General features: G+C 60.8%; 8 protein-coding genes across 8 annotated transcripts; 3 read left to right on the top strand and 5 right to left on the bottom strand.

Annotated features, from left to right (window-relative positions):
- Window positions 1-752: 752 nt before the first annotated feature.
- On the top strand, window positions 753-1580 carry PLICBS_006524 (uncharacterized protein; the record flags this gene model as incomplete). Its single annotated transcript, XM_018328262.1, has 1 exon — window positions 753-1580. The coding sequence occupies one exon, from the start codon at window positions 753-755 to the stop codon at window positions 1578-1580; it is 828 nt and encodes a 275-aa protein (XP_018173120.1).
- A 277-nt stretch (window positions 1581-1857) lies between these two features.
- PLICBS_006523 (uncharacterized protein) lies at window positions 1858-4092 on the bottom strand (the record flags this gene model as incomplete). Its single annotated transcript, XM_065600958.1, has 11 exons — window positions 1858-2072; window positions 2129-2257; window positions 2321-2500; window positions 2552-2688; window positions 2735-2854; window positions 2908-3017; window positions 3083-3256; window positions 3309-3526; window positions 3576-3766; window positions 3823-3878; window positions 3934-4092. The coding sequence occupies 11 exons, from the start codon at window positions 4090-4092 to the stop codon at window positions 1858-1860; spliced, it is 1689 nt and encodes a 562-aa protein (XP_065457030.1).
- A 1209-nt stretch (window positions 4093-5301) lies between these two features.
- PLICBS_006522 (uncharacterized protein) lies at window positions 5302-6613 on the top strand (the record flags this gene model as incomplete). Its single annotated transcript, XM_018328264.1, has 4 exons — window positions 5302-5527; window positions 5609-5950; window positions 6010-6384; window positions 6462-6613. The coding sequence occupies 4 exons, from the start codon at window positions 5302-5304 to the stop codon at window positions 6611-6613; spliced, it is 1095 nt and encodes a 364-aa protein (XP_018173122.1).
- Window positions 6614-6719: 106 nt separating this feature from the next.
- Window positions 6720-8453, bottom strand: PLICBS_006521 (uncharacterized protein; the record flags this gene model as incomplete). Its single annotated transcript, XM_018328265.2, has 3 exons — window positions 6720-7793; window positions 7868-7965; window positions 8075-8453. The coding sequence occupies 3 exons, from the start codon at window positions 8451-8453 to the stop codon at window positions 6720-6722; spliced, it is 1551 nt and encodes a 516-aa protein (XP_018173123.2).
- Window positions 8454-9418: 965 nt separating this feature from the next.
- On the bottom strand, window positions 9419-10657 carry PLICBS_006520 (sorting nexin-3; the record flags this gene model as incomplete). The annotated part of the gene is made up of 4 exons (XM_065600957.1): window positions 9419-9447; window positions 9511-9832; window positions 9924-10132; window positions 10645-10657. The coding sequence occupies 4 exons, from the start codon at window positions 10655-10657 to the stop codon at window positions 9419-9421; spliced, it is 573 nt and encodes a 190-aa protein (XP_065457029.1).
- A 902-nt stretch (window positions 10658-11559) lies between these two features.
- PLICBS_006519 (SF3a splicing factor complex subunit) lies at window positions 11560-13205 on the bottom strand (the record flags this gene model as incomplete). Its single annotated transcript, XM_065600956.1, has 2 exons — window positions 11560-11873; window positions 11942-13205. 2 exons carry the CDS (start codon window positions 13203-13205, stop codon window positions 11560-11562), a joined length of 1578 nt encoding a protein of 525 aa, XP_065457028.1.
- Window positions 13206-14839: 1634 nt separating this feature from the next.
- Window positions 14840-18032, top strand: PLICBS_006518 (uncharacterized protein; the record flags this gene model as incomplete). Its single annotated transcript, XM_065600955.1, has 5 exons — window positions 14840-15105; window positions 15193-15482; window positions 15545-15828; window positions 15894-17369; window positions 17493-18032. The coding sequence occupies 5 exons, from the start codon at window positions 14840-14842 to the stop codon at window positions 18030-18032; spliced, it is 2856 nt and encodes a 951-aa protein (XP_065457027.1).
- Window positions 18033-18798: 766 nt separating this feature from the next.
- On the bottom strand, window positions 18799-21140 carry PLICBS_006517 (rab guanine nucleotide exchange factor S2; the record flags this gene model as incomplete). The annotated part of the gene is made up of 2 exons (XM_018328268.2): window positions 18799-20899; window positions 21133-21140. The coding sequence occupies 2 exons, from the start codon at window positions 21138-21140 to the stop codon at window positions 18799-18801; spliced, it is 2109 nt and encodes a 702-aa protein (XP_018173126.2).
- Between the last annotated feature and the right edge of the window lie 1002 nt (window positions 21141-22142).

Below are 22142 nucleotides of genomic sequence, written 5' to 3'. Positions count from 1 at the left end.
TGGGTTCGGGCCCAAAGGGTTATCAAAAGGGCCGACTATACTATGCAGAGGGGCTGCTATGTAAGGAGAAGGACCGACGCTCAGACCCTGCGGTCTCTTTCTACGCACGGCCGGTGAGCTGGGACGCGACCAGCTTCTACGCATTGCTGACGATTTCAGTGAAAGGTCCGACTCACATTGACAACCAGTTACATCCGACGTTCTCAGCCCTCACCAAACGCGTAGTGTTTCCAAAATTCCTCAAGTACAGTACGAAGATGTGCTGGTCCTATGGCAAAGAGCTGCGTTGTATGCATGGCGGGGCTGCGACAGGGAATCCTCATTGACTAGGGTGAGAAGGTGAGTTCATCCTCCAGCACAAGCCTTATTGCCCTCTCGCGCAGATTCAACGGAGGTTCTTGACCTTTCTAGCTCTTGGACCTGATCCGGAACTTCGCGTTGCTGGTCCGTGGTGACAGTCTCGTGGCGTGGGTGTCTACTCTGTTGGCCCGCATCGTGTCAACCATGACCTGGATCGCAATAGAGGAAACGACCGAGAAGTGTTGCCAACCGGGGCCGCTATTTCGCCGGGATGAACTGGCAATGCCGTTCGGCGGCTCGGGCCCGGCTACGAGAACAATGGGACTTTAACATAAAAGGGAGAAGGTTCTCGAAGGAGCTTCCGTCCCTGCAACGCAGATCATTCGTCTATTGAGCTAGACTGTACATACAGCACAGTTTTGTACAGTACTCTCAAGTCCTATTGTATCAACATGGTCAAGTTGTGTCTGTCCATTGCCGCTCTCTGCGGCATCGTTGGCGCCCTCCCCAGTGTCGATCCGATCTTCACGCGTCAATCCCTCGACAAGACTGATGTCAACATTGTATCGTCCAAGGCCAGTCCTGAGGGCCATTTCAAGGCGTACAAGACGGGTGGACTGAGACGTCTCGGCGCCAAAAAGGACAAGGAGAACGAACTCAGCAAGAGGTGGTCGTGCAACTCGTCGCCAACGTACACCTCTGGCGACAACGATAATGGCGGCAAGGGCGTGTCGATCCATAACAGCGCCTCCGAGACGCAGTGCTTCTACATTTTTCATAACAACTGCGACACCGTTCCGTGGAAGTACATCTGGGTGAAGCCTGGCGAGACCCGGTTCGTCTCATTCCCAGACCAGTGGGAGGGCCGTATTCAACGCGGCTTGGACGAATACATGCTCAGGGGCACGGCGGAGTGGTTGGGCTCTTGGTTCGAGGTGAGCTGGGACCAGAACGGCTGGGGCTGGGCCGATCTGTCTCTCATCCGCGGCAACGACGGCGGCGTTATGCTCACGTCCGGGGACGGTTCCAATGCCAAGAGGGGATACTCGCAGTGGGTCTTGGACGGTGCACCCAACGACGCCTACGCCCAGAAGTCCGACGGCGCGTGGGTCATTTCGGCGACTGAACGGCTGGACGGATCGATTGCAACAGCTGCGCGGGACTGGAATCTCGCCAAGGTCGGCGCGGAGAATGCCTATTGCGATGACTATCACGGCCACCCTGTCATTGCAGCGACGAACGGTCGTTTTAGCACTGATTGGCCTGCTGGCAGGGCTTAGAGCGGCCTTCCAGGGGGTCGACACCAAAGTGACCAGACGGGTATGCCTCGGCCAGGCATCACGGCCGCACTCGCCAGAGCGGGCGATCTAGGACACGCACTATCTCCCGTCCGAGGGTTGTTCAATGTATGCATCTGATTCTTGCACGAAAAAGGTTCGCTGCATACACTGTGACGTGAGTAGCGTGACCGCCGTACATGGCGGCAGTAGTGGCCAGTATTTCTCTTTCCTCCATCATTATCCATTGGCGCGGCATGACCTGAGCCAACGGCCGTTGCTAATGGTCAAACCGGAAGTCTAGCCGCTTGTTGCCCTGATCCGTTGTCGTGGAGAGATACTCGAGCCTTTGTTCCGGCGTCATTGCCTCCCACTTGCGATCTCGTGTTTTGTTCCGCCACACGTAGTACACCTTGACCAAGACGTACACCACGAAGTTCATGCAGAGCAGAGCCAGCAGCTGTCTATTGCCACGAACATAGCGCGGCTTGTCGTCTGCATCACGTCAGCCAGGTCTCGATTGCAGGGTCGAACATGTGCAGGGAGCGAACCATTGCGATAGATGTTGGATGATATGATGCCCCCGGCCTGGACAAACATGTTGTAGCAGGCCGCCGAGACGGTGCGGGACCGAACAGCGTTGGAGTTGCGTGAGTTCCAGGCGACTTGGATGGGATGGGCTACGAAAGTTCACTATTAGCGTACGCCTCCATCGTAGAGCGGGGAATGGCGCCTTGTAATACCGTTTGGATAGCCAAGCAAGAGCGTGACAATTGTCCAGATGACCCATTTATTGGCCGTTGCAGTATTAACGACGTTCATGTAGATGAGGAATGGGAAGGCCCAGAGCTGACCGAGCAAGGCGACGAGGGTGAGCTGGCCCGTACGCTCGGACAGGTAGGTCAAGGCGACCATGGTCAATACTGCTTTCATTAGTTCTTGTCCCGTGGTGGAAAGTACCCCGGTCTACATACTGTGAATGACAGTATAGGGAATGGTCAGGAGATTCGTCTCGAACGTGTTGAAGCCCAGTCCTTTTAGTGTGAGTGTTAAGTACTGTTGAACAGGGGTCATAGGGATCTGGAAGATGAGCCCGAGAATATAGAGTGGCCTACAAGATTAGCATTGATCCGTAAAGTTGTTCCAAGTCTCCTTACCAGAGATCGTAGTCCTGTAAGCTTTGCCAGAGCAGCTTAGGCGTGACGGGCTCGCGGTTATGCATCGAGCTCTTGCTGGGATCCTCCCGCAGCACCCGGTTGACGATGATTTTCTCCTCACTGATTGGTCAATCAGGTTTCTTCCTGTATTTCAGGGGCTTCTGGGCTCCTACCGCTCTGTGAACCAACCCTTCTTGCCGCGGAACCAGCTAGCCGTCTGGCAGGGCCCTGCCGGCATGAGCAGCCACGACATGACACCAATGATGAGAGTCAAGAGGCCCTTCTTGGTGTCAGTCGAAGCTCACTGAAGGCAACACGTTTGCCAGACACCGAAACAGAATAACTCACCTCGATGAGGAAGAGCCACCGCCAGCCCGAGCGGCCCTCGACACCCCGCATGCGCAGCAAACCATAGGCAAAGATGGCGGAGAGGATGTCGGCTATGCTCATGGCTGTCCAGAAGAAGCTCAAGCGGATGGAAAGCTCTGCGTGCTTGTAAAAGTAAGAGAGGTAGATGACAATCTGAGTCCGTTAGCGGCATGCGTGGTTAACTCGGATGAGAGACGCGGCATACATCCGGGATAAAGCCACCCTGTAGAATGCCGAGCAGGGCACGCGTCACGAGAAATGATTCTCGGCCTGAGAGCCAAAACTGGCTGCCGGCGACGACGCTCCAGAGCGTTATCTGCAGAGGGATCCAGCGATCTGGACCCATCCACTTTGAGACAAGCTGGGACGGAAGCTCAGCGCAGAGGAAGCTGAGCTTGAACACGGTGTTGCCCAAGTTGTAGTCTTGACTCAGTCAGCTTGGAGAAACGTGATCTGGGCTGGGTGACCTTACCGTTTGTCGTCATACCCAGGTCTGGGAGGAGCTCATCGGTTAGGGCCTGCGAGATGTTCGCGCGATCAAGTTCGAGAGCCATGAACATGATGCATGCCCAGACCATGATGTAGAGGTCAACCTTGCGCACGAGTCGGAACTCTTCTCTCCACGTCCATCTGAACAACGGATCGAAGCGATGAGTGTTCTCCCTAGACTTTGTATGAGCGTGCTGCGCTCGGCGGCTGCGCGGAGAAACGGCACGTACCAGTCTGGTCTGGGATGATACTTCTCCGCCGTGACGGGATCGTCAAAGACGCTTGCCTAACGACGTTGTGAGACTTGGGCGCTGTCGTCTGGTGAGACGAGACCACCTCACCTGTGTAGCGACGGCATCCCGGTCTATAAAAGGCGAGCGCTGAAACCACGACTTCTTCTCCTCTGTCGGGGCGCCGAGGGGAGGGATATTGCTGTTTAACGATGTCGTCGAAGCCGACGAGCCCCCTTTTCCCAAGCCGCGAGCAAGGACTGTAGCCATGTTGTCTACGACGCAACTGCAATGTCTCGCGATACTGGTCACACTCACGGCCTCTTCTATGCCCGGGGAGACAGCAAGGTATAAATGTCTCCTTGGTCAGGAAGCCGCGCCGAGGTGTGTTACGTCTGGATCCACGCCGCGTACGCTATGGCAGCATGGTATACCGCGGGCTAGACCGATTGACCGTAACGACGCGCGACAAGAACCAACAGATAGTGGGCGCTTCACTCATTGGCATCAATCCGTCTTGTTAGGTCAGGTCTGGGTCCAGGCTCTGCGCGGCTTTGCCTCTGTGCTACCAAGCCTTGCATCGCAGCTCCTTGTAATCGTTATTGAGGCGCCGGATGGTGAATCGGCGTAGCCATCTATCACGTCAACCAGCGGCACCGTAACCAACGGCTCAATACTTTACATGGCAGATAAGCTGGCTTTCCACTGAAATGTCCGCCGTCGCATTCCCCTCACGCATCATGGCGTGGCAGTTCGAGGCTAGTAGGATTGCGTGATGGCATCACAAGGTAAACACCCTGTTTCGTTGCGCCCCATCTTCACTCGCGACTTCCAGTGAAGAAAGGCGTGATAATAAGCTGAGCATACTCAAGTGTGCCGTTAATCCCGCAAAGTCCGCTCGCATTATTCTCAAGCTGACCCAGGGGCGTGTGGCCCGTGTCGTCGGTGTCGCTGCGGCCGCGCATGGTCGGCGGCTTGGCTAACGACAGCACCTCATCACATCACCACCACGCGCGAGCACGACTTGACGCAATCAGCCTACTGGGCGACTATCTCTTTTATCTATCCGAGGCAGGCGACCGCCCGTCTGTTCACTCGACGGACCGACGCTGCCACAAGACCGACTTCCAGGTGTTGACTGCGACTGATGGCGTGATTCCGCGGGGGAATTGGCACAATGCATCTACATGCTAGTTTGGGTCGGATTACCAACGACCTGGCCTTCATGCAATAGCAGCACTTGAGCTTGCGACGTCTCATGAAGCCATTCGAGCCCGTGGGTGAGGGGAAGTGTCGATGTTGTAGCATGTATGCAGCGAAAAGCGTGATTCTGTCTGGGAACGTATCGGTGCCGCGTCGGCGAGTGTCTCGACAGGATCCGGGGTGGTCGCGTATATAAACATGATGATTATGCCCTTGCTGCAGCCGCAAGTTGCTCAACCAAGGCATCCAAGACAAACGTCATCATACACTCACATCATGGCTCCCGCAGTAGTCGATGCTCCTCCGGCCGATGTTCCCGTCATCACCAAGGCGGCGGCGGCGGCGACCGCACCCAAGCCGGTGAAGGCCACCGGTGTCTTGGACCAGTACGAGTCGTTTGACGTGACGCCCGTCATCGGCCGCGAGTTCCCCAGCGCCAAGCTGGTTGAGTGGCTCAATGCCCCCAACTCGGATGAGCTCATTCGCGATCTCGCAGTGACCAGTACGCTCTCTCACTCTCCACGACGCTGTATAGGGGGTTGAGCAGACTGCAAGTAGAGAGCTAACTCGGGCCACCCGACAGTCTCTGAGCGCGGCGTTGTCTTCTTCCGCGCCCAAGATGACCTCACCAACGACCTACAGAAAGAGCTGATCCTACGCCTTGGCAACCTGGTTGGGCGCCCCGAGACGTCAGGCCTTCACATCCACCCCGTCCTCAACTCGGAGCGTGAGCTTGGTGGCAGCGATCCGGAGATCAGCACCATCAGCTCTGTTCAGCACGAGAAGCTCTACAAGTCGACACGCGCAGACGAGCTGAGCCCCAAGAAGCAAAAGACGGCGCAGTGGCACAGCGACATTGCCTTTGAACCGGTGCCGGCGGACTACACGTCCCTGCGGCTGGTCCAGCTGCCAAAGACAGGTGGTGGTACGTGTGCAATCTCGCCATACACGCGCAGGCGGGCGATCGAACTAACGCCTCCCCAGACACCCTTTGGGCTTCCGGGTACGAGCTGTACGACCGCCTCAGCGAGCCGTACCAAAAGTTCCTTGAGTCCCTCACGGCCACGTTTGAACAGCCCCGGTTCCGTGAAGTGGCCGAGAACGCAGGCTTCAAGCTCTATGACAAGCCTCGTGGGGCGCCAGAGAACGTCGGAACAGAGCTCAAGGCCGTGCATCCTGTCGTCCGTACCAACCCAGTCACCGGATGGAAGAGCCTCTTCCCCGTCGGCGGCCATGTTCGACACATCAACGGTGTGACCGAAGAGGAAAGCAAGCAGCTTCTTGACTGGTTCCTCGACCTCGTGTACCATAACCACGATCTGCAAGTACGGCTGAAGTGGCAGAACCCCAACGACATTGGTACGTCTGCGGTCCTTGTTCGCATATGACACCCCCACCCCCCGCAAGACAGATTCACGTTCTGACTCCATGGGCAGCCATCTGGGACAACCGCAGCGTGTTCCATAGCGCCACGTTCGACTACAACGAACAGGGTGAGCGTTTTGGCAACAGAGCCGTCGGCCTGGGCGAGAGGCCGTACCTCGACCCGCACAGCACATCGAGGCGCACCGCCTTGGGACTGAATTGACCAGCGACTGGTTGAACTTGGGTCGAGCGGGAAGTAAGGGTCGGAGTCGGTACACGCGGAGTATTGCTGCGGAGATGACTTGGCGGCCCAGAATGTCTACTGTCTATTACATCCAACCAATCTTTCTCCAGAGAAATACCGTTCCGCTCATGGCCGCCGTTGCTCCGGTAAAGGCAATCAGCGGTCCGTATCCCGAGCCGTACGCGCCGAGCGCTTTGCCCTGCCACGGCAGCCCCTTGATGAGTACCTGACTAAGGGGCCCCGAAACTACGCTTCCAATACCACGCCCCGTGGACAAGACGCCGAGCACCATTGTCGGGTCGAACGTGCCGCGCCCGGCGCTCCCGGCGACCGGCTCCGACGTGATTTGTTGCATGATGCCTGTCCATGCTGACGTGTAGGAGCCGGCAAAGAGCCCGTATATAATGCAGTAGACAAAGAGCAGCGGCAGCGACGTGGCGAATCCCCAGAGCAGGAATGTACCCAGCGCGGCACCAGTCGCAGAGAGGAGCAGGCACGTCGTGACATGCAAGTGATCCGTCAGGGAGCCCATGACGGCGCAGCCAAATACGGATGCCACGTTGACGAGGAGGATGGTCAGCGCCGAGGGAAACGGGCCAGCGCCTATCGAGGTCGCGTAGGTCGGGAGGTAGATGCCGGGAAGGAAGAACCCCAACGCCTGAATCACGTTCGCGGCCTGATGCAGCAGGAACGTGCGGCGCAAGGCAAAGCCCAACTTGAACGGCTTGATGTGTTGGGTCGCTGTCGGAGGCAGCCGCGGCTTGATAAAGTACGCCAAGGGCAGAGTGAGAACCAGTAGGGCGACCGCCCAGATGCGAAGAGTTGTTCGGAACCCCCAGCGACCAAGTAGGTACTCGAGTACCAAGGGCAGGATGAAGCCGGCGAGCCCGGTGCCGGACCACATGGTGCCATAGGCGAGTCCCTTTCGCTTGACGAACCACTCGTCCATGTAGAGGAGGCACGGGCAATACGAGACAGAGCCACCGAGAGCGTACAGCACGCCCTGGGTGATGATGAGATGGGTCGTGTTCTGCGAGAAGGAGGAGGCGGCCAGGGAGAGGCACATGACGAGCAGGCCGATGACGGGCGACCATCTGCTGAAGCGGGGATAAAGGCGCTGGACGCCCATGACCAAGGGGATGTCAAGGTACATAATGCCCTATGGTGGACACGACGTTAGCAGAGGGCGGGCAGGGAGCCTAGGTGTGCCACGAGAGGGACGACTGGACGCACCATGGCGCACGTGCCGATGATGGGGATCGACGAGGAGCCGGCAAAGGGGTCGTGTGTACTGTAGTACTTTTGAAAGACGCCAAACGCAAAGGGAAATCCTGGGTTCGGGCATGTTAGCGGCCGATGTTGCTGCCGCTTGGGAAGAAGAGCAGTGGCTAGAGGGCCGGGAACAGTAAGAGGATAAGGAGGCTCATGATGACCACGTACCCCACGTCAGAGCCTCGATAAAGATGCACGCCACGAGGAAGAACCAAGCGTGCTTGCCCCGGTCCACGGGCGGCAGGGAAAACTCGGGCCTGGTCGTCAGGTGGCCGTCCGAATCGTCCTCGACACGCGCCGCCGTGTCAGCCTCTGCCGGCGTGGACGACTGCGTGGGCGACTGCGTGGGCGACTGCGTGGGTGACTGCGTGGGTGACTGCGTGGCGGCATTTCTGTCGCGGAGTGCGAAGGAGCTGCCTGCCTCCATGTTGTCTCGCGGCCTCGACCACCGTCGGTGGCGCGTCTGCACGAACAGTCCCAGGTGCCGGTCGAGGAACCTCTTGCCGGAATGAAAGGTCCATAGTCCCTCGGACTCCTCTGACGCCATGGCCGGGCCCGGGCTGCCTGTGTAGCCGGCGGCTTGCCTCGGGCGGTGATGTTGAGGGTGGTGCCACCTGCTGGTGCGCATGTCGGGCATCGTGGAAGTACGATCCATGACAAGCCGCCGCGGATATGGATCCGCTTCCTAGGAGCTCGTCGCCGTGGCAAGCAATCAAGTCAGAAGATTCAAGGGCGCCCCACCCACGGGACACAGCCGATGCGACTCTTTTCGTCGTCTTTGCTGCCCTATGCCGGAAGAGGAGCTGCCGGCGTTGCGGCGACATACACAGGGTCGGCGACATGTCGAATGTTTGTAGGTTTAAATCCTCGGTGCGATGGCGCTCCACAACGGCCACCTTCTCCACCGCAAAGACGAGCACCCACCAGCAAGGCGCAATTGACGCGAAGCCAAAAGGCGCCCTTGTCAGCACCGGTGGGTTCCGCTGTGACGGTCCATCTCGCGCAGCACCGCGCGCACAACCGTGCATGGACTTGAAGTTGTATCCGCCTCCCTACCTCGGAGGACGAGGTGAGGGAGGGCGTGGCCCGTTGTCATGGCGGTGGCACGGTTGTGTTGATCGAATGGTTGACAACCCGCCACAGCTCGCGACGCGCTAAAGAAACGGCTCAATAGTATTCATGTTGTTTTGGATACGCGCTGCTATGCCTCCCTCCCCAGCCCATCCATAAGCCCACGTCTCTGGAAACGAACGAGCGAAGCAACAAGGCAGAGAACCCTCCCATCCAGCAAATAATTCCATCAGCGAGCCTCGGCAAAGCTTGCCACCCGGCATGGAGACCGTTGTCGCCGTACTGGACCCGGCTCCTCGTCCGGCTCAAGCCGCTCACCGGCGCTGCTGCCGTTGCTCACCCTCCCAGGGCCATGCCAGCCCGTACAGCCGACGTCATGCTTTGGCAGAGAGACCGAGAGACCGCTGGTCTCTATCCCACTCGCGCCCACGACCGAGTCGTTCACCACGCGTTGCGGTCCCAGTTCGGATCTGCTTGCCGTGTCAGCCCAGCACAGCGAGTGCACCGTCGTGGTCGAAAAGGTAAGGGCCTACCCTGCACAAAGGCGGCGAGGACCTTGCTCCCCGTCTGCAGCAACGGGTGGCCGACGACAATCTTGAGGAACTTTTCGAGCCCCGCGCGACGGCCCTCGATAACATCGTCGCTGAAGCGATTGGTAAAGACCTTGCCCGGGAGCGGCGGGATGGTGACGCGCGCGCTCTCGCGCTCTAGAATGTCGCGAAAGTACTCAAAGTCTGAGTACCTCCGCCGAACGCTGCTCTGGCGCAGCTTGAAGGCGGGGATGTTGGTCCGGCACAGGATCTCGTAGTCGGTGTACATGTGTCGCCCGATGCCGTGCGTGCGAGGATTGCGGACCTGTGCGCGGCGTGTGGGTTGCGCCCGTCAGCAACGGCGTCATGTTGGGGCTCTCCTCGTCGGGCGCTCGCGCGCTCGCTCGCTCGCTCACCTCAATTTCGAGAAAGTTCTCGGGCGGCCCGTAGATCTCGTCGAAACTCTGCTGCCGCGTGTCGGGCATGGCCTGCATGATGGGCCGGTGGAAGTTGGGGCTCTTCGGAGACGTCGATCCCGCCTTGGTGGTCGTGCCGGCGGCGGCGGGCTCGTTGTCGCTGCCGGCGGCCCTCCCGGCGTCCTGCTGGCCAGACAGTTTGGCGGCGGCTGCCCGCGCGGGCGGCTGGGGTCTGTCGGCTGTGGGTGGTGGATTCGTCCCCGTCGCCGTCGCCACCGTCGTCGTCGTCGTTCGTCGGCGCGCAACGGTTTGGCCGCGCAGGCTCGATGGTACCGCGCTCGGGAAGTGGGAGGGGTACAAGCTGGCTCTGGCCAAACGGCGCGGCGGTCGGCGTTGTGCAGTAAGCTGGGTGAATCGTCGAGCGGAGGGAGACGAGGGGAAGAGGAATGCGCTGGTCGAGTGGTGCGTTGGCGGGCCAGAGACTTGGTGAGAGGCGTGGAGGGTTCGACGGCGAAGGTGGTGAGGTTCAGGTTCCCAAGGTTGACAAAGGGCCGCCCCCCTTGGCCCCGCGCCTGCTGCCCGGGCTGGGAGGGTCGGGTAGGTGGGGTTCGGGGGACGGACGCAGCTGATGAGGGCTGGAGGTGCGCCGTTACAGGTGCCACTGATGACGGGAGCCTGCCAACGCGCGCCACTGCCCAGGTCGGGTATACGAAGTACCTACCAGTACCGCCCATACCACCTGCTCGGTAGCGGTACTATCAAAAGTACCTTGATTTGGGTAGAGGTCCACGGGCACTTCCATCGTGCGATGTGCATCGGACGTCCCCGGACAACGAGGGCATCCTTTTCAGGCAGGCTCCAGCAATTTCGCGATTTCCCGTGGCCAGACCATCGCGGGCTCCCTCGTTGCTTTGTGGTGTTGCCTTTGTAGACTGGTAGAAACGGAAGCAACCCGGAGCCGGCGGCCGCTACCAAGCGGCCAGCACACGAGCACCCACCGTCAGTGTTGAACCCGTCAAACCCAGATCGACATGGCACGCGTACTGGGCACATCATGTCCATTTGGTTTACATGCATTATGTACATTGTGAAATTGTAGCCATCTCATCATCTTGTGGCCCAGTCGACGCCTCGAGGCTTGGAGAGCCACAGCAGCCATCTGCAATTTATACAACAATGCAAAACGTGCCCGGTGTCCTGCGCACGCCATGGCGTCCTTGCACCAAACAGCAGCCATCTGCCCAGCAAAGCACCCATCTTCGTGTCGCAGCCGGCCCCAGACAAGAGCATCTTGTGCCAGATGCCGCCCATGTCCGCCCCAGCCCACTGTGCGGGTCCGGCAGACAAGCCCTGGCGCCCATCGCGGAATAAGTCAGTCTGACGTCGCAGTAGAAAGAGCGCTGCAAAGGATGAGTTGCTGTATCAAACTGGCAATGAGCTTGTCCGCCTCACCTGTCTTCGTCTGCCCACTAGTGTTCGCCGCGCCCAGGGATGCGCTCCTTGGCCCAAGCCGCCCAGGGTCGGACGCCAGCCAGGTAGTATAATAGTGGTGAAGGAATTCCGTGGCGGGAGGACACGAGCCGCTACAACGCCAGCAAGCACGGCACATCCCAAGCCCTTCCATGCGCACGCTGCCTCACTTCTTGTCGCCCGCAAATTTTTGGTGTATGGCGCGAATCTGCTCCTCCACATTGAAGCTCTGCAAGTGGTCCATGTGCGCCTGGCTCTTGCCTTCAGGGTTGCCGTCAAAGCTGTTCATCGCCGCCTTCTTCCGCCGTGCCAGCTCGTCCTCCGAGATGGCCTGGCCCGTCACCGGATCGAACACGTCACTTCGCTGGCTCGCCAGTCGCTTGAGGTTGTTGGCCACGTCGGCGTGCGACACGTTCGCGTGCGCATATCGCGCTTCCGCTCGAGCCTTCTGTTCCTTCCAATGAGGGTCCAATAGCTCGACTGTGGGGATCGTTAGTTTTGGTGCAGATGCACAAGGGGAAGGGGGGAAGAAGGGGGTGGCAGCTCACTCCGCATGTGTTCGTCGAGCTCGTTGATGGGGATTTGCTGCTTGCAGTTTGGGCAGAGAGCCGTCTGCGTGCCTTGCCGGTTCGCTGCGCGCTGCGCGGCACGCGGCACGTAGTTCTCGCGGATCTTCATGGGCGCGTTGCCGCCACGAGCCTCTGCCTGAGCCTGCTGCATGCGCGCCTGCGCATCGGCTCTCTCTTGGATGCGGCGTGCCTCCTCCTCCTCCTGTGCAGACCTCACGGGCTGCATCGGATGGTATGGCGGCTGCATCGGGCCAGCTTGCTGGTATGCTTGGGTGGGTGCTGGGCTCGGGTGCGCCGGGAGCGGGTACGAAGGCTGAGGGTATCCGTTTTGCATGCCAAGCTCCTCGCCCGGCATGGCCTCCTCGATTCGAAGATTGGCACTGATAGATGCCTTGTTGCGGTCCTCGAGGGATGCGTACTGGAGGTCGGACAGGCTTGTGGGTGGCGGGAGATTCGCCGTCTCGTCGGCGTCTGTGAATGTAATGGTTTCGACAACCACAAAGTCACCCCAGTCTATTCGGGCAAACTCCTCGGCCTTTTGCACCTCTTCCTCCTCCCTCTTCTTCCTCTCCGCCGCCTGGAACTTGGCGTACTCTGCCCTTTGTTTGGCACGTTCAAGCACGATGTGCGGGTTCTTGGCAATCTCCCGCAGCTCGTCCATGAGCGACATCCTCTGCCTTGGGTCCTCATAGCACTTGAGAATCTTGGCGTACTGCTCGACCATGTGTTGGAAGAAGTTGTGGAAGGTGTGGTTGGGAATCAGGAACTGGAACTGCGGGTTGCCGGCCTCCCGTTGGGCCAGCTGGGTCATCCACTGACGGCCATGCTTAGCTGTGAACAGTGCCGTGTGCTTGAGGATGTCCAAGTCCTTTTGGTTGAGACGCGGCATCTTGGCCGAGAACTGGAATTCGGGTGGAGGGGGTGGTCCCTGGGGCTTCTCGGGTTTGGGCGTCTCGCCCGCTCGGCCGGCGGCGATGTCGGTGCCGCGACCCGCCCGAATCTCGCTGAGACGCCATTGGTAGTAGGGGAAGTAGGCGTCGGAGGCGTTTAGAAAGCTGAACTTGGGGTTCTGGCTCTCCTTGTCGCGGATGCGGTCTTCGAAGACGGCTCCGTTGCGAGCCACGTAGCCGGCCGTCTTCTCGAGGATGTTGCGGATCTCGCGAGGCGGAAGGACCACGCCTGCGGGTGGCTTGAGGTTGTCGAGTGCGGCGGATGCGTCGCCGTTGGCCACTGGAGTCGCCATGATGGTAGCGGCGCGGCGCGACGGTGTTGTGTTGGCGAGGTGCAGGACGTGTGAGGTAAGAAGGTGACGGGATCGGCGAGCTGTCCGCCTGGAAATTTCGAGTGACGCGCCTCGAGTAGCGAGCGAGACTGGCTGGCTCGCAGGTGCCGTTCCGGCCTGTGCAGATGGAATAACCGGAATTATATCGGGCCGTCCCAAGCACCCCTGCGTTGCTACTGAGTGCACTTATCATGTACAAGTACTCGCGCGCCACACCGGGCACGTGATGTCGTGGCGTCGCTGTACCTGGGGGGCTGAGACCTGGGGAAGGGGATCCATGAATGAAATCCATACCTAGGTTTGTGAGCACATGTCAGTGCGCCTCCTGGGGGACGGTCGCGGTGTGGTGGGACCATTGCATCCCGGATTGTGGGCTGCAATGTGTGCGGCTGATGGAGTGAGAATCCTGCTCTCCATCGCAGCCGAGCGTACGATGCACCCCGCAAGAAGCAGCACAGGATGTCATCTAGTTGAGAAGCGCTCCTGTGCCTCGACGCAACAGTTCCAGAATGCTCAGACGCTGTCAATACCTAGTAGTGCCGTAACGAGAGGCGTCTGTTCGAGGCAATCGCCGCCAGGTAGCACCTCCGTCGTCTTACATCGTTACCCTATTACTAGGTAGCCCACAGCTCCAGCTGGTTACTGGCCAATGTTCCACAATGTTGAAGGTGGCGCTCGCCGGCCGCGTTTGGTGGTGTCGCATCCTTCCTACTTAGAGAGGTACTCGCAAGAGCCAGCCAGCGACTGGCGCAACAGCAGTACCTCGCTAATACCTGAAGCGACGCGAACGCGCAAGAAAGCGTCTGGGGCGCGGCCATGCTCGTGTTCGACGAAGTCGCCAGTGGCCAATGGCGGGGCCGCTTGTGGCTGGCGGACGCGCTAGAAGTTCCTGTGCTGGAGCCCTGAGCGCTCGGCAGGGGGCGGGATCCATGGGCGAGACCTGCCATGAGGCAGCTGGGCGTGGGAGGTCCCTGGCAAGCGGCCCGGCGGAGGGCCCTGCCCCTGTGCTGTGCTCTCAGCGGAAGGCTCCAGGTTAGGTTGGATCTCCACACCGCGCGCGTTGCCGCTGCAGCGGACCAGCCAGGGGCTCGGGGGCGCTCGCGCCCGCAGCTGGAGGTGGCGGTACCCGCCACTAGCCAATGCGCAGACCAAGAGGCCACTGTGGCCGGGACGCTTCCGGCGACCGCAGCTGGTCGCGCGCAAACACAGGCGAGCGACGCAATGGAAACCCGACCCTTGGAAAGCTCGTGAGGGAGGTGAGGTGTCCAAATCCATCCAGCCATCCACAGCTGACCCCTTAACTCTCTTCTCTCCACGCTCTCACGGCCGGCGACTCCTTTCTTCCCGTCCCAATCATCCACCGACGACGGCCTCTCGTCTGTGCGGAGTGATTGATTGATTGATTGCGCCTTCTTTCTTCCTTACATTTAATTCCATCAACTCATGACGGCGCTGCTCCGCCCGAGGACCCCCGTCTGTTCCCTTCGCGACTCTCGTTAAACCATTCGTTCCCGTCTACAACTCCCGCCCCTCCTCAGCGTCGACAGGGCCCGACCGACCGACCGACCGACCTGCGCACGCAACCGCCTCGAGACATGGCCAGGCCGAGCTCCAGCCGGGGCAAGAGCCCCCAGCCTCCGCCGGCTCAAAAGCCCTCGCCGGCGACGTCGCCCGCGCCGCCAAAGAGCAAGGCCAAGGCCAAAAAGAACACCTCGTACAAGTCGGACGGCGTCGCCGACAATGATGTCTTCCTCCTGCCCGGCTCCGATTACGTCGTCGCCCTAGGTGTCACCGTCCTCGCCGCCTTGGTTCGCATCTTTCGCATCTACCAGCCCTCCAGCGTCGTCTTCGACGAGGTCCAGTGCGTTGTCCGCCCCATCGCCTCCCCCTCCCCCCTCCCTCCCTCTGGGCGCGCCTCCCGTCTACGCGCGTGCTAACATGCCATCAGCTTCGGTGGCTTTGCTTCCAAGTACATCAAGGGCAAGTTCTTCATGGACGTGCACCCGCCCCTCGCCAAGATGCTCATCGCTCTCACGGGCTGGCTGGCCGGCTTCGACGGCAACTTCGACTTCAAGGACATTGGCAAGGACTATCTTGAGCCTGGCGTACCCTACGTTGCCATGCGCATGTTCCCTGCTCTGTGCGGCATTGCTCTGGCTCCCTTCATGTTCCTGACCCTCAAGGCCGTCGGCTGTCGCACCATGACGTCTGCCATGGGCGCGGGCCTCATTGTCTTTGGTAAGTTGCCATATCTATCGCTGCGCGCAGGCGGGATCGGCTGCTGACGGGGCGGCGCGCAGAAAACGGATTGCTCACGCAGGCTCGACTGATTCTCCTCGACTCGCCCCTGGTGGCCGCAACCGCTTTCACCGCCCTCGCCTTCTCGTGCTTCACGAACCAGCACGAGCTCGGCCCTGCCAAGGCCTTCCAACCGGCCTGGTGGTTCTGGCTGGTCATGACAGGTCTCGGCCTGGGTATCACCGCCAGCATCAAGTGGGTTGGCCTCTTTACCATCGCCTGGGTCGGAGCCCTGACGCTGGTGCAACTTTGGGTCCTGCTGGGCGACAACAAGAACGTCACGCTAGTACGTCCAAACAAAAATAAACGGCACTTGCTGCCAAACCCCAAAGGGGCTCCGTTTACTGATAGATCGCGCAGCGCATCTGGGCCAAGCACTTCATGGCACGCGTCTTCTGCCTCATCGTCATTCCCATCACCTTTTACATGGCCATGTTCGCCATTCATTTTGTCTGCCTGGTCAACCCGGGCGACGGCGATGGCTTCATGAGCTCCGAGTTCCAGGCTACGCTCAACAGCAAGGGCATGAAGGACGTCGCCGCCGACGTTGTTCTCGGCAGCCGCGTCTCCATTCGTCACGTCAACACCCAGGGCGGCTACCTGCATTCGCACCCACTCATGTATCCGACCGGCAGCAAGCAGCAGCAAATCACCCTGTATCCTCACAAGGACGACAACAATGTCTGGCTGCTTGAGAACCAGACCCAGCCTCTGGGCATCGATGGCCAGCCCATCAATGGCACCGACGCATGGGACAAGCTTCCCGCGCCCGAGTACATCAAGGATGGCGCAGTCCTCAGGCTCTACCACCAGCCCACCCACCGACGCTTGCATTCCCACGACGTCCGCCCTCCCATCACGGAGGCTGACTGGCAAAACGAGGTCTCGGCGTATGGCTTCGAGGGCTTCGAGGGCGATGCCAATGACTATTTCCGCGTCGAGATTGTCAAGAAGAAGTCGGACGGGGCCATCGCCAAGGAGCGTCTCCGCACCATCGAGACCAAGTTCCGGCTCGTGCACGTCATGACTGGCTGTGTGCTCTTTTCTCACAAGGTCAAGCTGCCCGACTGGGCGTCGGAGCAGCAGGAGGTGACGTGCGCCCGCGGCGGCAGCATGCCCAACAGCCTCTGGTACATTGAGTACAACGAGCACCCGCTGCTGGGAGAGGACACGGAAAAGGTCAACTACCGCAACCCGGGCTTCTTTGGCAAGTTCTGGGAGCTCCAGCAGGTCATGTGGCGCACCAACGCCGGCCTCACCGAGTCGCACGCGTGGGATTCGCGTCCCGAGTCGTGGCCCATTCTGCGCCGCGGCATCAACTTCTGGGGCAAGCACAACACGCAAATCTACCTCATTGGCAACCCCATCATCTGGTGGGCGACGTCGCTCACCATTGTCGTCTGGGTCCTCTTCAAGGGCATCGCCGTCCTTCGTTGGCAGCGCAGCTGCAACGACTATTCGAGCACCACGTTTAAGCGCTTCGACTACGAGATCGGAACCTACGTGCTCGGCTGGGCGCTGCACTACTTTCCCTTTTACCTCATGCAGCGCCAGCTCTTCCTGCATCACTACTTTCCCGCGCTCTACTTTGCCGTCATCGCCCTGTGCCAGATGTTCGACTACCTGACGGCCCGCATCCCCGGCGTTGGCTCGCGCGACAGCGCCGTCGTCAACAAGATCGCTGCCGTCAGCTTCCTGGCCGTGTCCATCGCCGCCTTTACGCTATACGCGCCGCTCGCCTACGGCAACCACTGGACCAAGGGCGAGTGCAGCCGTGTCAAGCTCTTCAACACCTGGGACTGGGATTGCAATAACTTCCTTGACACCGTAAGTGACTCCACGGTCATTCCCCAGCGGCAGCTCCCGCAACGTGGCGTCTGAGCCAGAACGACTCGAGAGAGACAAACACGTGCGAGGGTAGGCCCCCCACTAATGTGAACTTGGACATAGTATGAGGCGTACTCGTCGCAACACGTTGTCGATGTCAGCAGCTCCGTGACGGGCGCCGTACCGACGGCCGACGTGTCGGGCAACGTGGGCGAGCTCGACAAGGACGCCGCGCAGGACAAGGCCAACGAAGAGGCGAAGCCGTCGTCCCCCCCTCCGGAGCCCAAGGTCGTGTCCAAGGAGGAGCGAATCGAGTACCGGGATCAGGACGGCAACATTCTCAACGAAGAGCAGGTCAAGGAGCTCGAGGGCAAGGTAGAGTTCAAGACCAAGTACGAGACGCGCACGCGCGTCGTAGACGACATGGGTAAGGAGATCCCCATGCCCGAGGGTGGGTGGCCCGCCGACATTGCCGGTGCCGGGGTCGCGCCGCCGCACCCGGACGTTGAGGGCGTCGACAAGGAGACAGTCAAGGCTGGCGGCGACGCCGCCAAGCCACCCCAGGATGCGGCCGCGAGCCGCGACGGCGAGAAGGAGTCGGAGTGGTCCAAGGCGAAGCCCGCCAGCGAAGGCCAGGAGGCCACCGGCCGCGACGAGCTGTAAGGCGCAGGCCAGGCTCGCTCGCACTGGGCGCGTGATGACGTCGCTGCTGTACTACCTACCACGTATCTAATATCACGCACGCTGATGGACGGCTCGGCCAGCGAGGAGGGAAGACGGTCACCGTGAATGATGGCTGGGAACAGAACGGTGTCGACGACGACAAGAGGGCGAGCGTTGCGTGGCTACCGTTCCCTCCCGGGCTCCCCCGCGGCACCGGCTGGCTGGCGAGCCCATGTCTTGGGCTCATACATCTAACTCTCTCATGTACTCTACCACCTACCTTTATAGTCGAACAACCCCTGTTGATGACGCCTGCGTGGCCTGCCCATGGCTGCACAGAGTCCATGATGTGCTCGGGACACGGCGTACTTATGTGTCCATATGCAGGATCCGCGACATCCAGCTTCTTCTGTTTTTATTTACTCTTCTTCTATTACTACCCCTCAAGCCATGGGAAGGCGCAGGTGCCAAGATACTCGTACAGGTCATGCCAAGGGTAAAACACTCGTCCCGTCCCGTCCCGTCCGTCGTCTCGCGCCAACACCGTGTGTATGTAGGCAGAAAGATAAACGTGGTCCTCTGCAACTGCTACTACCCCAAACGCCTGGAATGCACAAATCAGCCGCGTCTCCTCTTCCATCCGGGCCCGACATGGCACGGCCGGCGAGCCTATGAACCATACGGGCCAAGACTACCTGTTATACACGTGTGTAATCTACTGTTATGCTCTCGAATGATGTGATGTGTACTGGCTCGCTCGTCTGCATCAGTCTGCAACGGACGGCGTCGCAGGCTGCTGCGGTGCGTCGTTGGTCGATTCATGCGGGTGCGTCGACTTGTCGTCGTCGCTTGTGTTGCCATCCGTCTGCTCGGGTGGGGTCCGGGGCTCCTTGGGCTCCGCGCCATGCGTGGAGGCAGCGTCAGCATCAGGCGTCGTTTCGTTTTGCCCGTCCTGGGGCCTGGCGGCGCTCGCGCGCTCGTCCGACGAGAGAGTAATCCCAGAAACCGGCAAAGGCCCGGCGCGTTCTTCGCTGCGCCGTGACTCCTTATCAGCCGCTGCCGCAGCCGTCGTGGCAGCCGCAGATGGCACCCCTGCTTGGGCGGTTGGGACGACGCCGCCACCGATGCGGGCCCAAAACATGTGCTCGCGCAGCTTGACACACTCCTCCCAGGCTGCCTTCTCGTGATTCTCGTCATCCGTCTTCCAATGGCCGTCCCGAACCATGCGCAGGAAGCCCAGGAAGTCACACGTGGAGCGGACGCGTGCCAGGCAGTAGTTGCACAGCGGGTAGCGCTGCGCCGACTCCGCCTCGCTCGTACGGAATCGATGCCTGCGCAGGTGTTCCTCGTCTTTCCTCGCCTCTCCACACAACGAGCACGGGTAGTACTGGGGTCTGGCGGCGACGTAGGTCGTGGCAACCTGCGGCACGGGCTCCACCACCAGCGAGCCGTCGGCAATCGCCGCCAACACGGATCTTCGCGCGAGCCACGATAGCCCCGGTGCCGTGTCCAGGCGGAGTGTGGGCTCAATGTCCTCGGACAGGACGCGCTTGTAAAATTTGGTGTCCTTGAGGTTTGGTATCGGGGCACCCCCGAGACTGGTGGAGCCCATGCTGGCTGTGGACGCGGGCGTGTTGGGCGACTGGGGAGCGCTGCTGCTCGCTGTTGCGGTGCTCAACGAGGCTGTCGATGCGTTTTGGTGGGCGCTAAAGGTGGTGCCGCCGCCGCCGCCGAGGCCAAGGGTCGAAGACGCCAGCCCGCCCATGGAGCCCGAGGAGATGCGACTCCCACGCCGCTGGTGTGACAGGTGGGCTAGGGTCATGAAGTCCTCGAATGAGCCCAGATCGACGCGCAGCACGGGCTGGAGGAGGTGCTGCAGGCTCATGGGGGGACACGGGGCGTTGCTGTCGGCGGAGGAGGCGTCGGCGGGTGGCGGGAAAGCAGCGGCGACGGCCTCTGCAGCGTCGAAGCGAGGCGCCCCGGGGGAAGGCGGCGCCGTCGTACCCGTCGTCAAGTCGTCGCGCTCCGTGGCCATATTCTCCAAGACTTGTTTGAGCTCGGACAACTGTTCCTGCTGTGACTTGAGCAAGCTCTCCGAGTCCGTGAGCTGCGCCTTGAGTTGGTCGTTTCTTCGCTGCAGCGCTTCGTGCTGGACCTGCGCCTCCTCCTTGGCCCCAATGACCATCTTGTTGGCCTCCTCGAAGAGTGCGGCTGTCAAGTTCTCGAGCTCTTGTTCAATCTTCTTCTTTTCCTTCTCGACATCCAGCCGCTTGGCCGTCTCCTCGGCGAGTCGTGCCTGGATGAGCTTCTTGTCCGCCAGCATGGCTTTCCGTTCGTGATCGAGGCTCGATTTGCGGACCCAGACATCGCCCGCCATCATGTCCCGCTGCGACTGGTTGCGGCGCTCAAGCTCGCGTATGCGGTCGCGGGCGGATTGCAGCTCGTGCCGAGTCGCGGACAAGGTATCGTCGAGGACGGTCTGGTGGTTGATGGCGTTGATGAGCTTGGTGCTCAGGGTTGCCACCTCGTCGGTTAGGTCGGGGTGCTGGGTCGGGATCGAGTTGGAGCGTCCGTCATCGCCGGCCGAGTCGGAAACGCGTCTCCGCGGGTCGGGCAAGGTGCTCATCTCATCGCTGCCCCCGAGGATGGGCGCCGAGAGGGACGCCTTGAGCGAGGCCACTGGCAGCTGCGACGTCGACGACGACTTGGGGAACGGACCCGTCTTGGGGGGGCTGGGCGAAGGGGGGGATGACACCGAGGTAGTATGGGCGACGGAGGAGAGGGAGCGGAGATGACCAAAGGAGCGGCCTGATGACGGCCGCGAGGAGGGCTGATGGTGCTGAGACCAGCCAGCGACATGGATGAAGCTGGACAACATGTTAGCCACGGCATGTATGCTCTCGTGCCGGCGTCAGAACATCGGGCGTGGCGGGCGAGACGCCTGGCAGGTAACTTAGGCAGTCGAGGGCTCCAGTGTCTCGGCCAGCAAAAGCGCGAGTGAGACAATTGGACGTCTCGCAAGACATGCTATGCTGGCAGGGACGAGCGAGAGCGGTGTGGGCACAGATTTTGGCGAAAGGGGGGAGGGGGATGGACATACGATTCCATGGTGGCTAGAGCTCAGAAGGAGCGAGAGTTGGTCACCACGGCCAGCGATGTGTCGAGGGCTCGGGTCTTCGTGAAGCCGGGCGTCTCGGTGGCGGCCGGCGAGGCAAGGACCAAAGGTTGGAGCGGAGCTGCGGCGCGGCGAGACGACGCGGAGAGAGGCCGAGCAGAGCAGAGCAGCGACGAAGCTCTGCGCCAGAGAGGTGAGACGGGAGCGCCGCGCGCGGCCGTCGCCAGCTGCACTGCTGCAGCTACTGTAATGACCGCGCAGCACGGTGCAGCACAGCAGTTACTGCAGCTGGTATTGTCCCGCCGCCGTACGTCTGTCGGTGGTCGGCCGGTGTTGGTCCCCTTTTTTCGTCGCAACCCAACAAGCTCGGAAGCTGGCTTCGGCCCAATCAAAGCTGGCAATGGGATGGGTGGCGGAGAGGAGCCCAGCGCACGAGGGCGGCAGTCAGAAGAGGCGGGTAGGAGGCGGGCTTGGACCACGGTGCATGGTGGGAGCCGTGTGGGAAAGCCGCCAGCCAGCCACGGATGGCGATGGGGGGAGATGGCAGCAGCACGGGCCGCGCGGGTGTCGATGCTGTTAAAGGAGGCGAGGCGAGGCGAGGCGAGTTGAGGTCAGAGCAGACTGGGTGGCAGTGCGGCCCTGAAACGATTTCGCTGTCGCGGGCGTGGCGGACGGGATCCTGTTCCTCGGCTTGCTCCTGGCCGGAGGTGAAGAGCGCGGCGACGAAAGACGGCTTGCGGATGGGGAGGCAGCGGATGAGGAAAGAGGCCTTGGGCGGCACCAGCAGGTCGAGGCGCGCGCGACGGCTCGTGACCGGGGGGGGCAAGGCGAGGCGTTGCGAGGCGATGCGAGGTGCGGCAAAGTGAGGTGAACTGTGAGGTGACGAGAGACTGCGGTTGGGTCGGGCTGCGGAGAAAATGGAGAGATGTCCGGGCGAGCGAGAGCGACATCCACCTCATGGATGCTGGGGGGCCAAGCAAACCTAAGAGAGAGCG

Source organism: Purpureocillium lilacinum, assembly GCF_023168085.1.
Source record: "Purpureocillium lilacinum CBS 284.36 DNA, scaffold_4, whole genome shotgun sequence".
Lineage (NCBI taxonomy): Eukaryota > Fungi > Ascomycota > Sordariomycetes > Hypocreales > Ophiocordycipitaceae > Purpureocillium > Purpureocillium lilacinum.
Note: the sequence above shows the minus strand (reverse complement) of the source record. Positions and strands in the feature narration are given on the sequence as shown.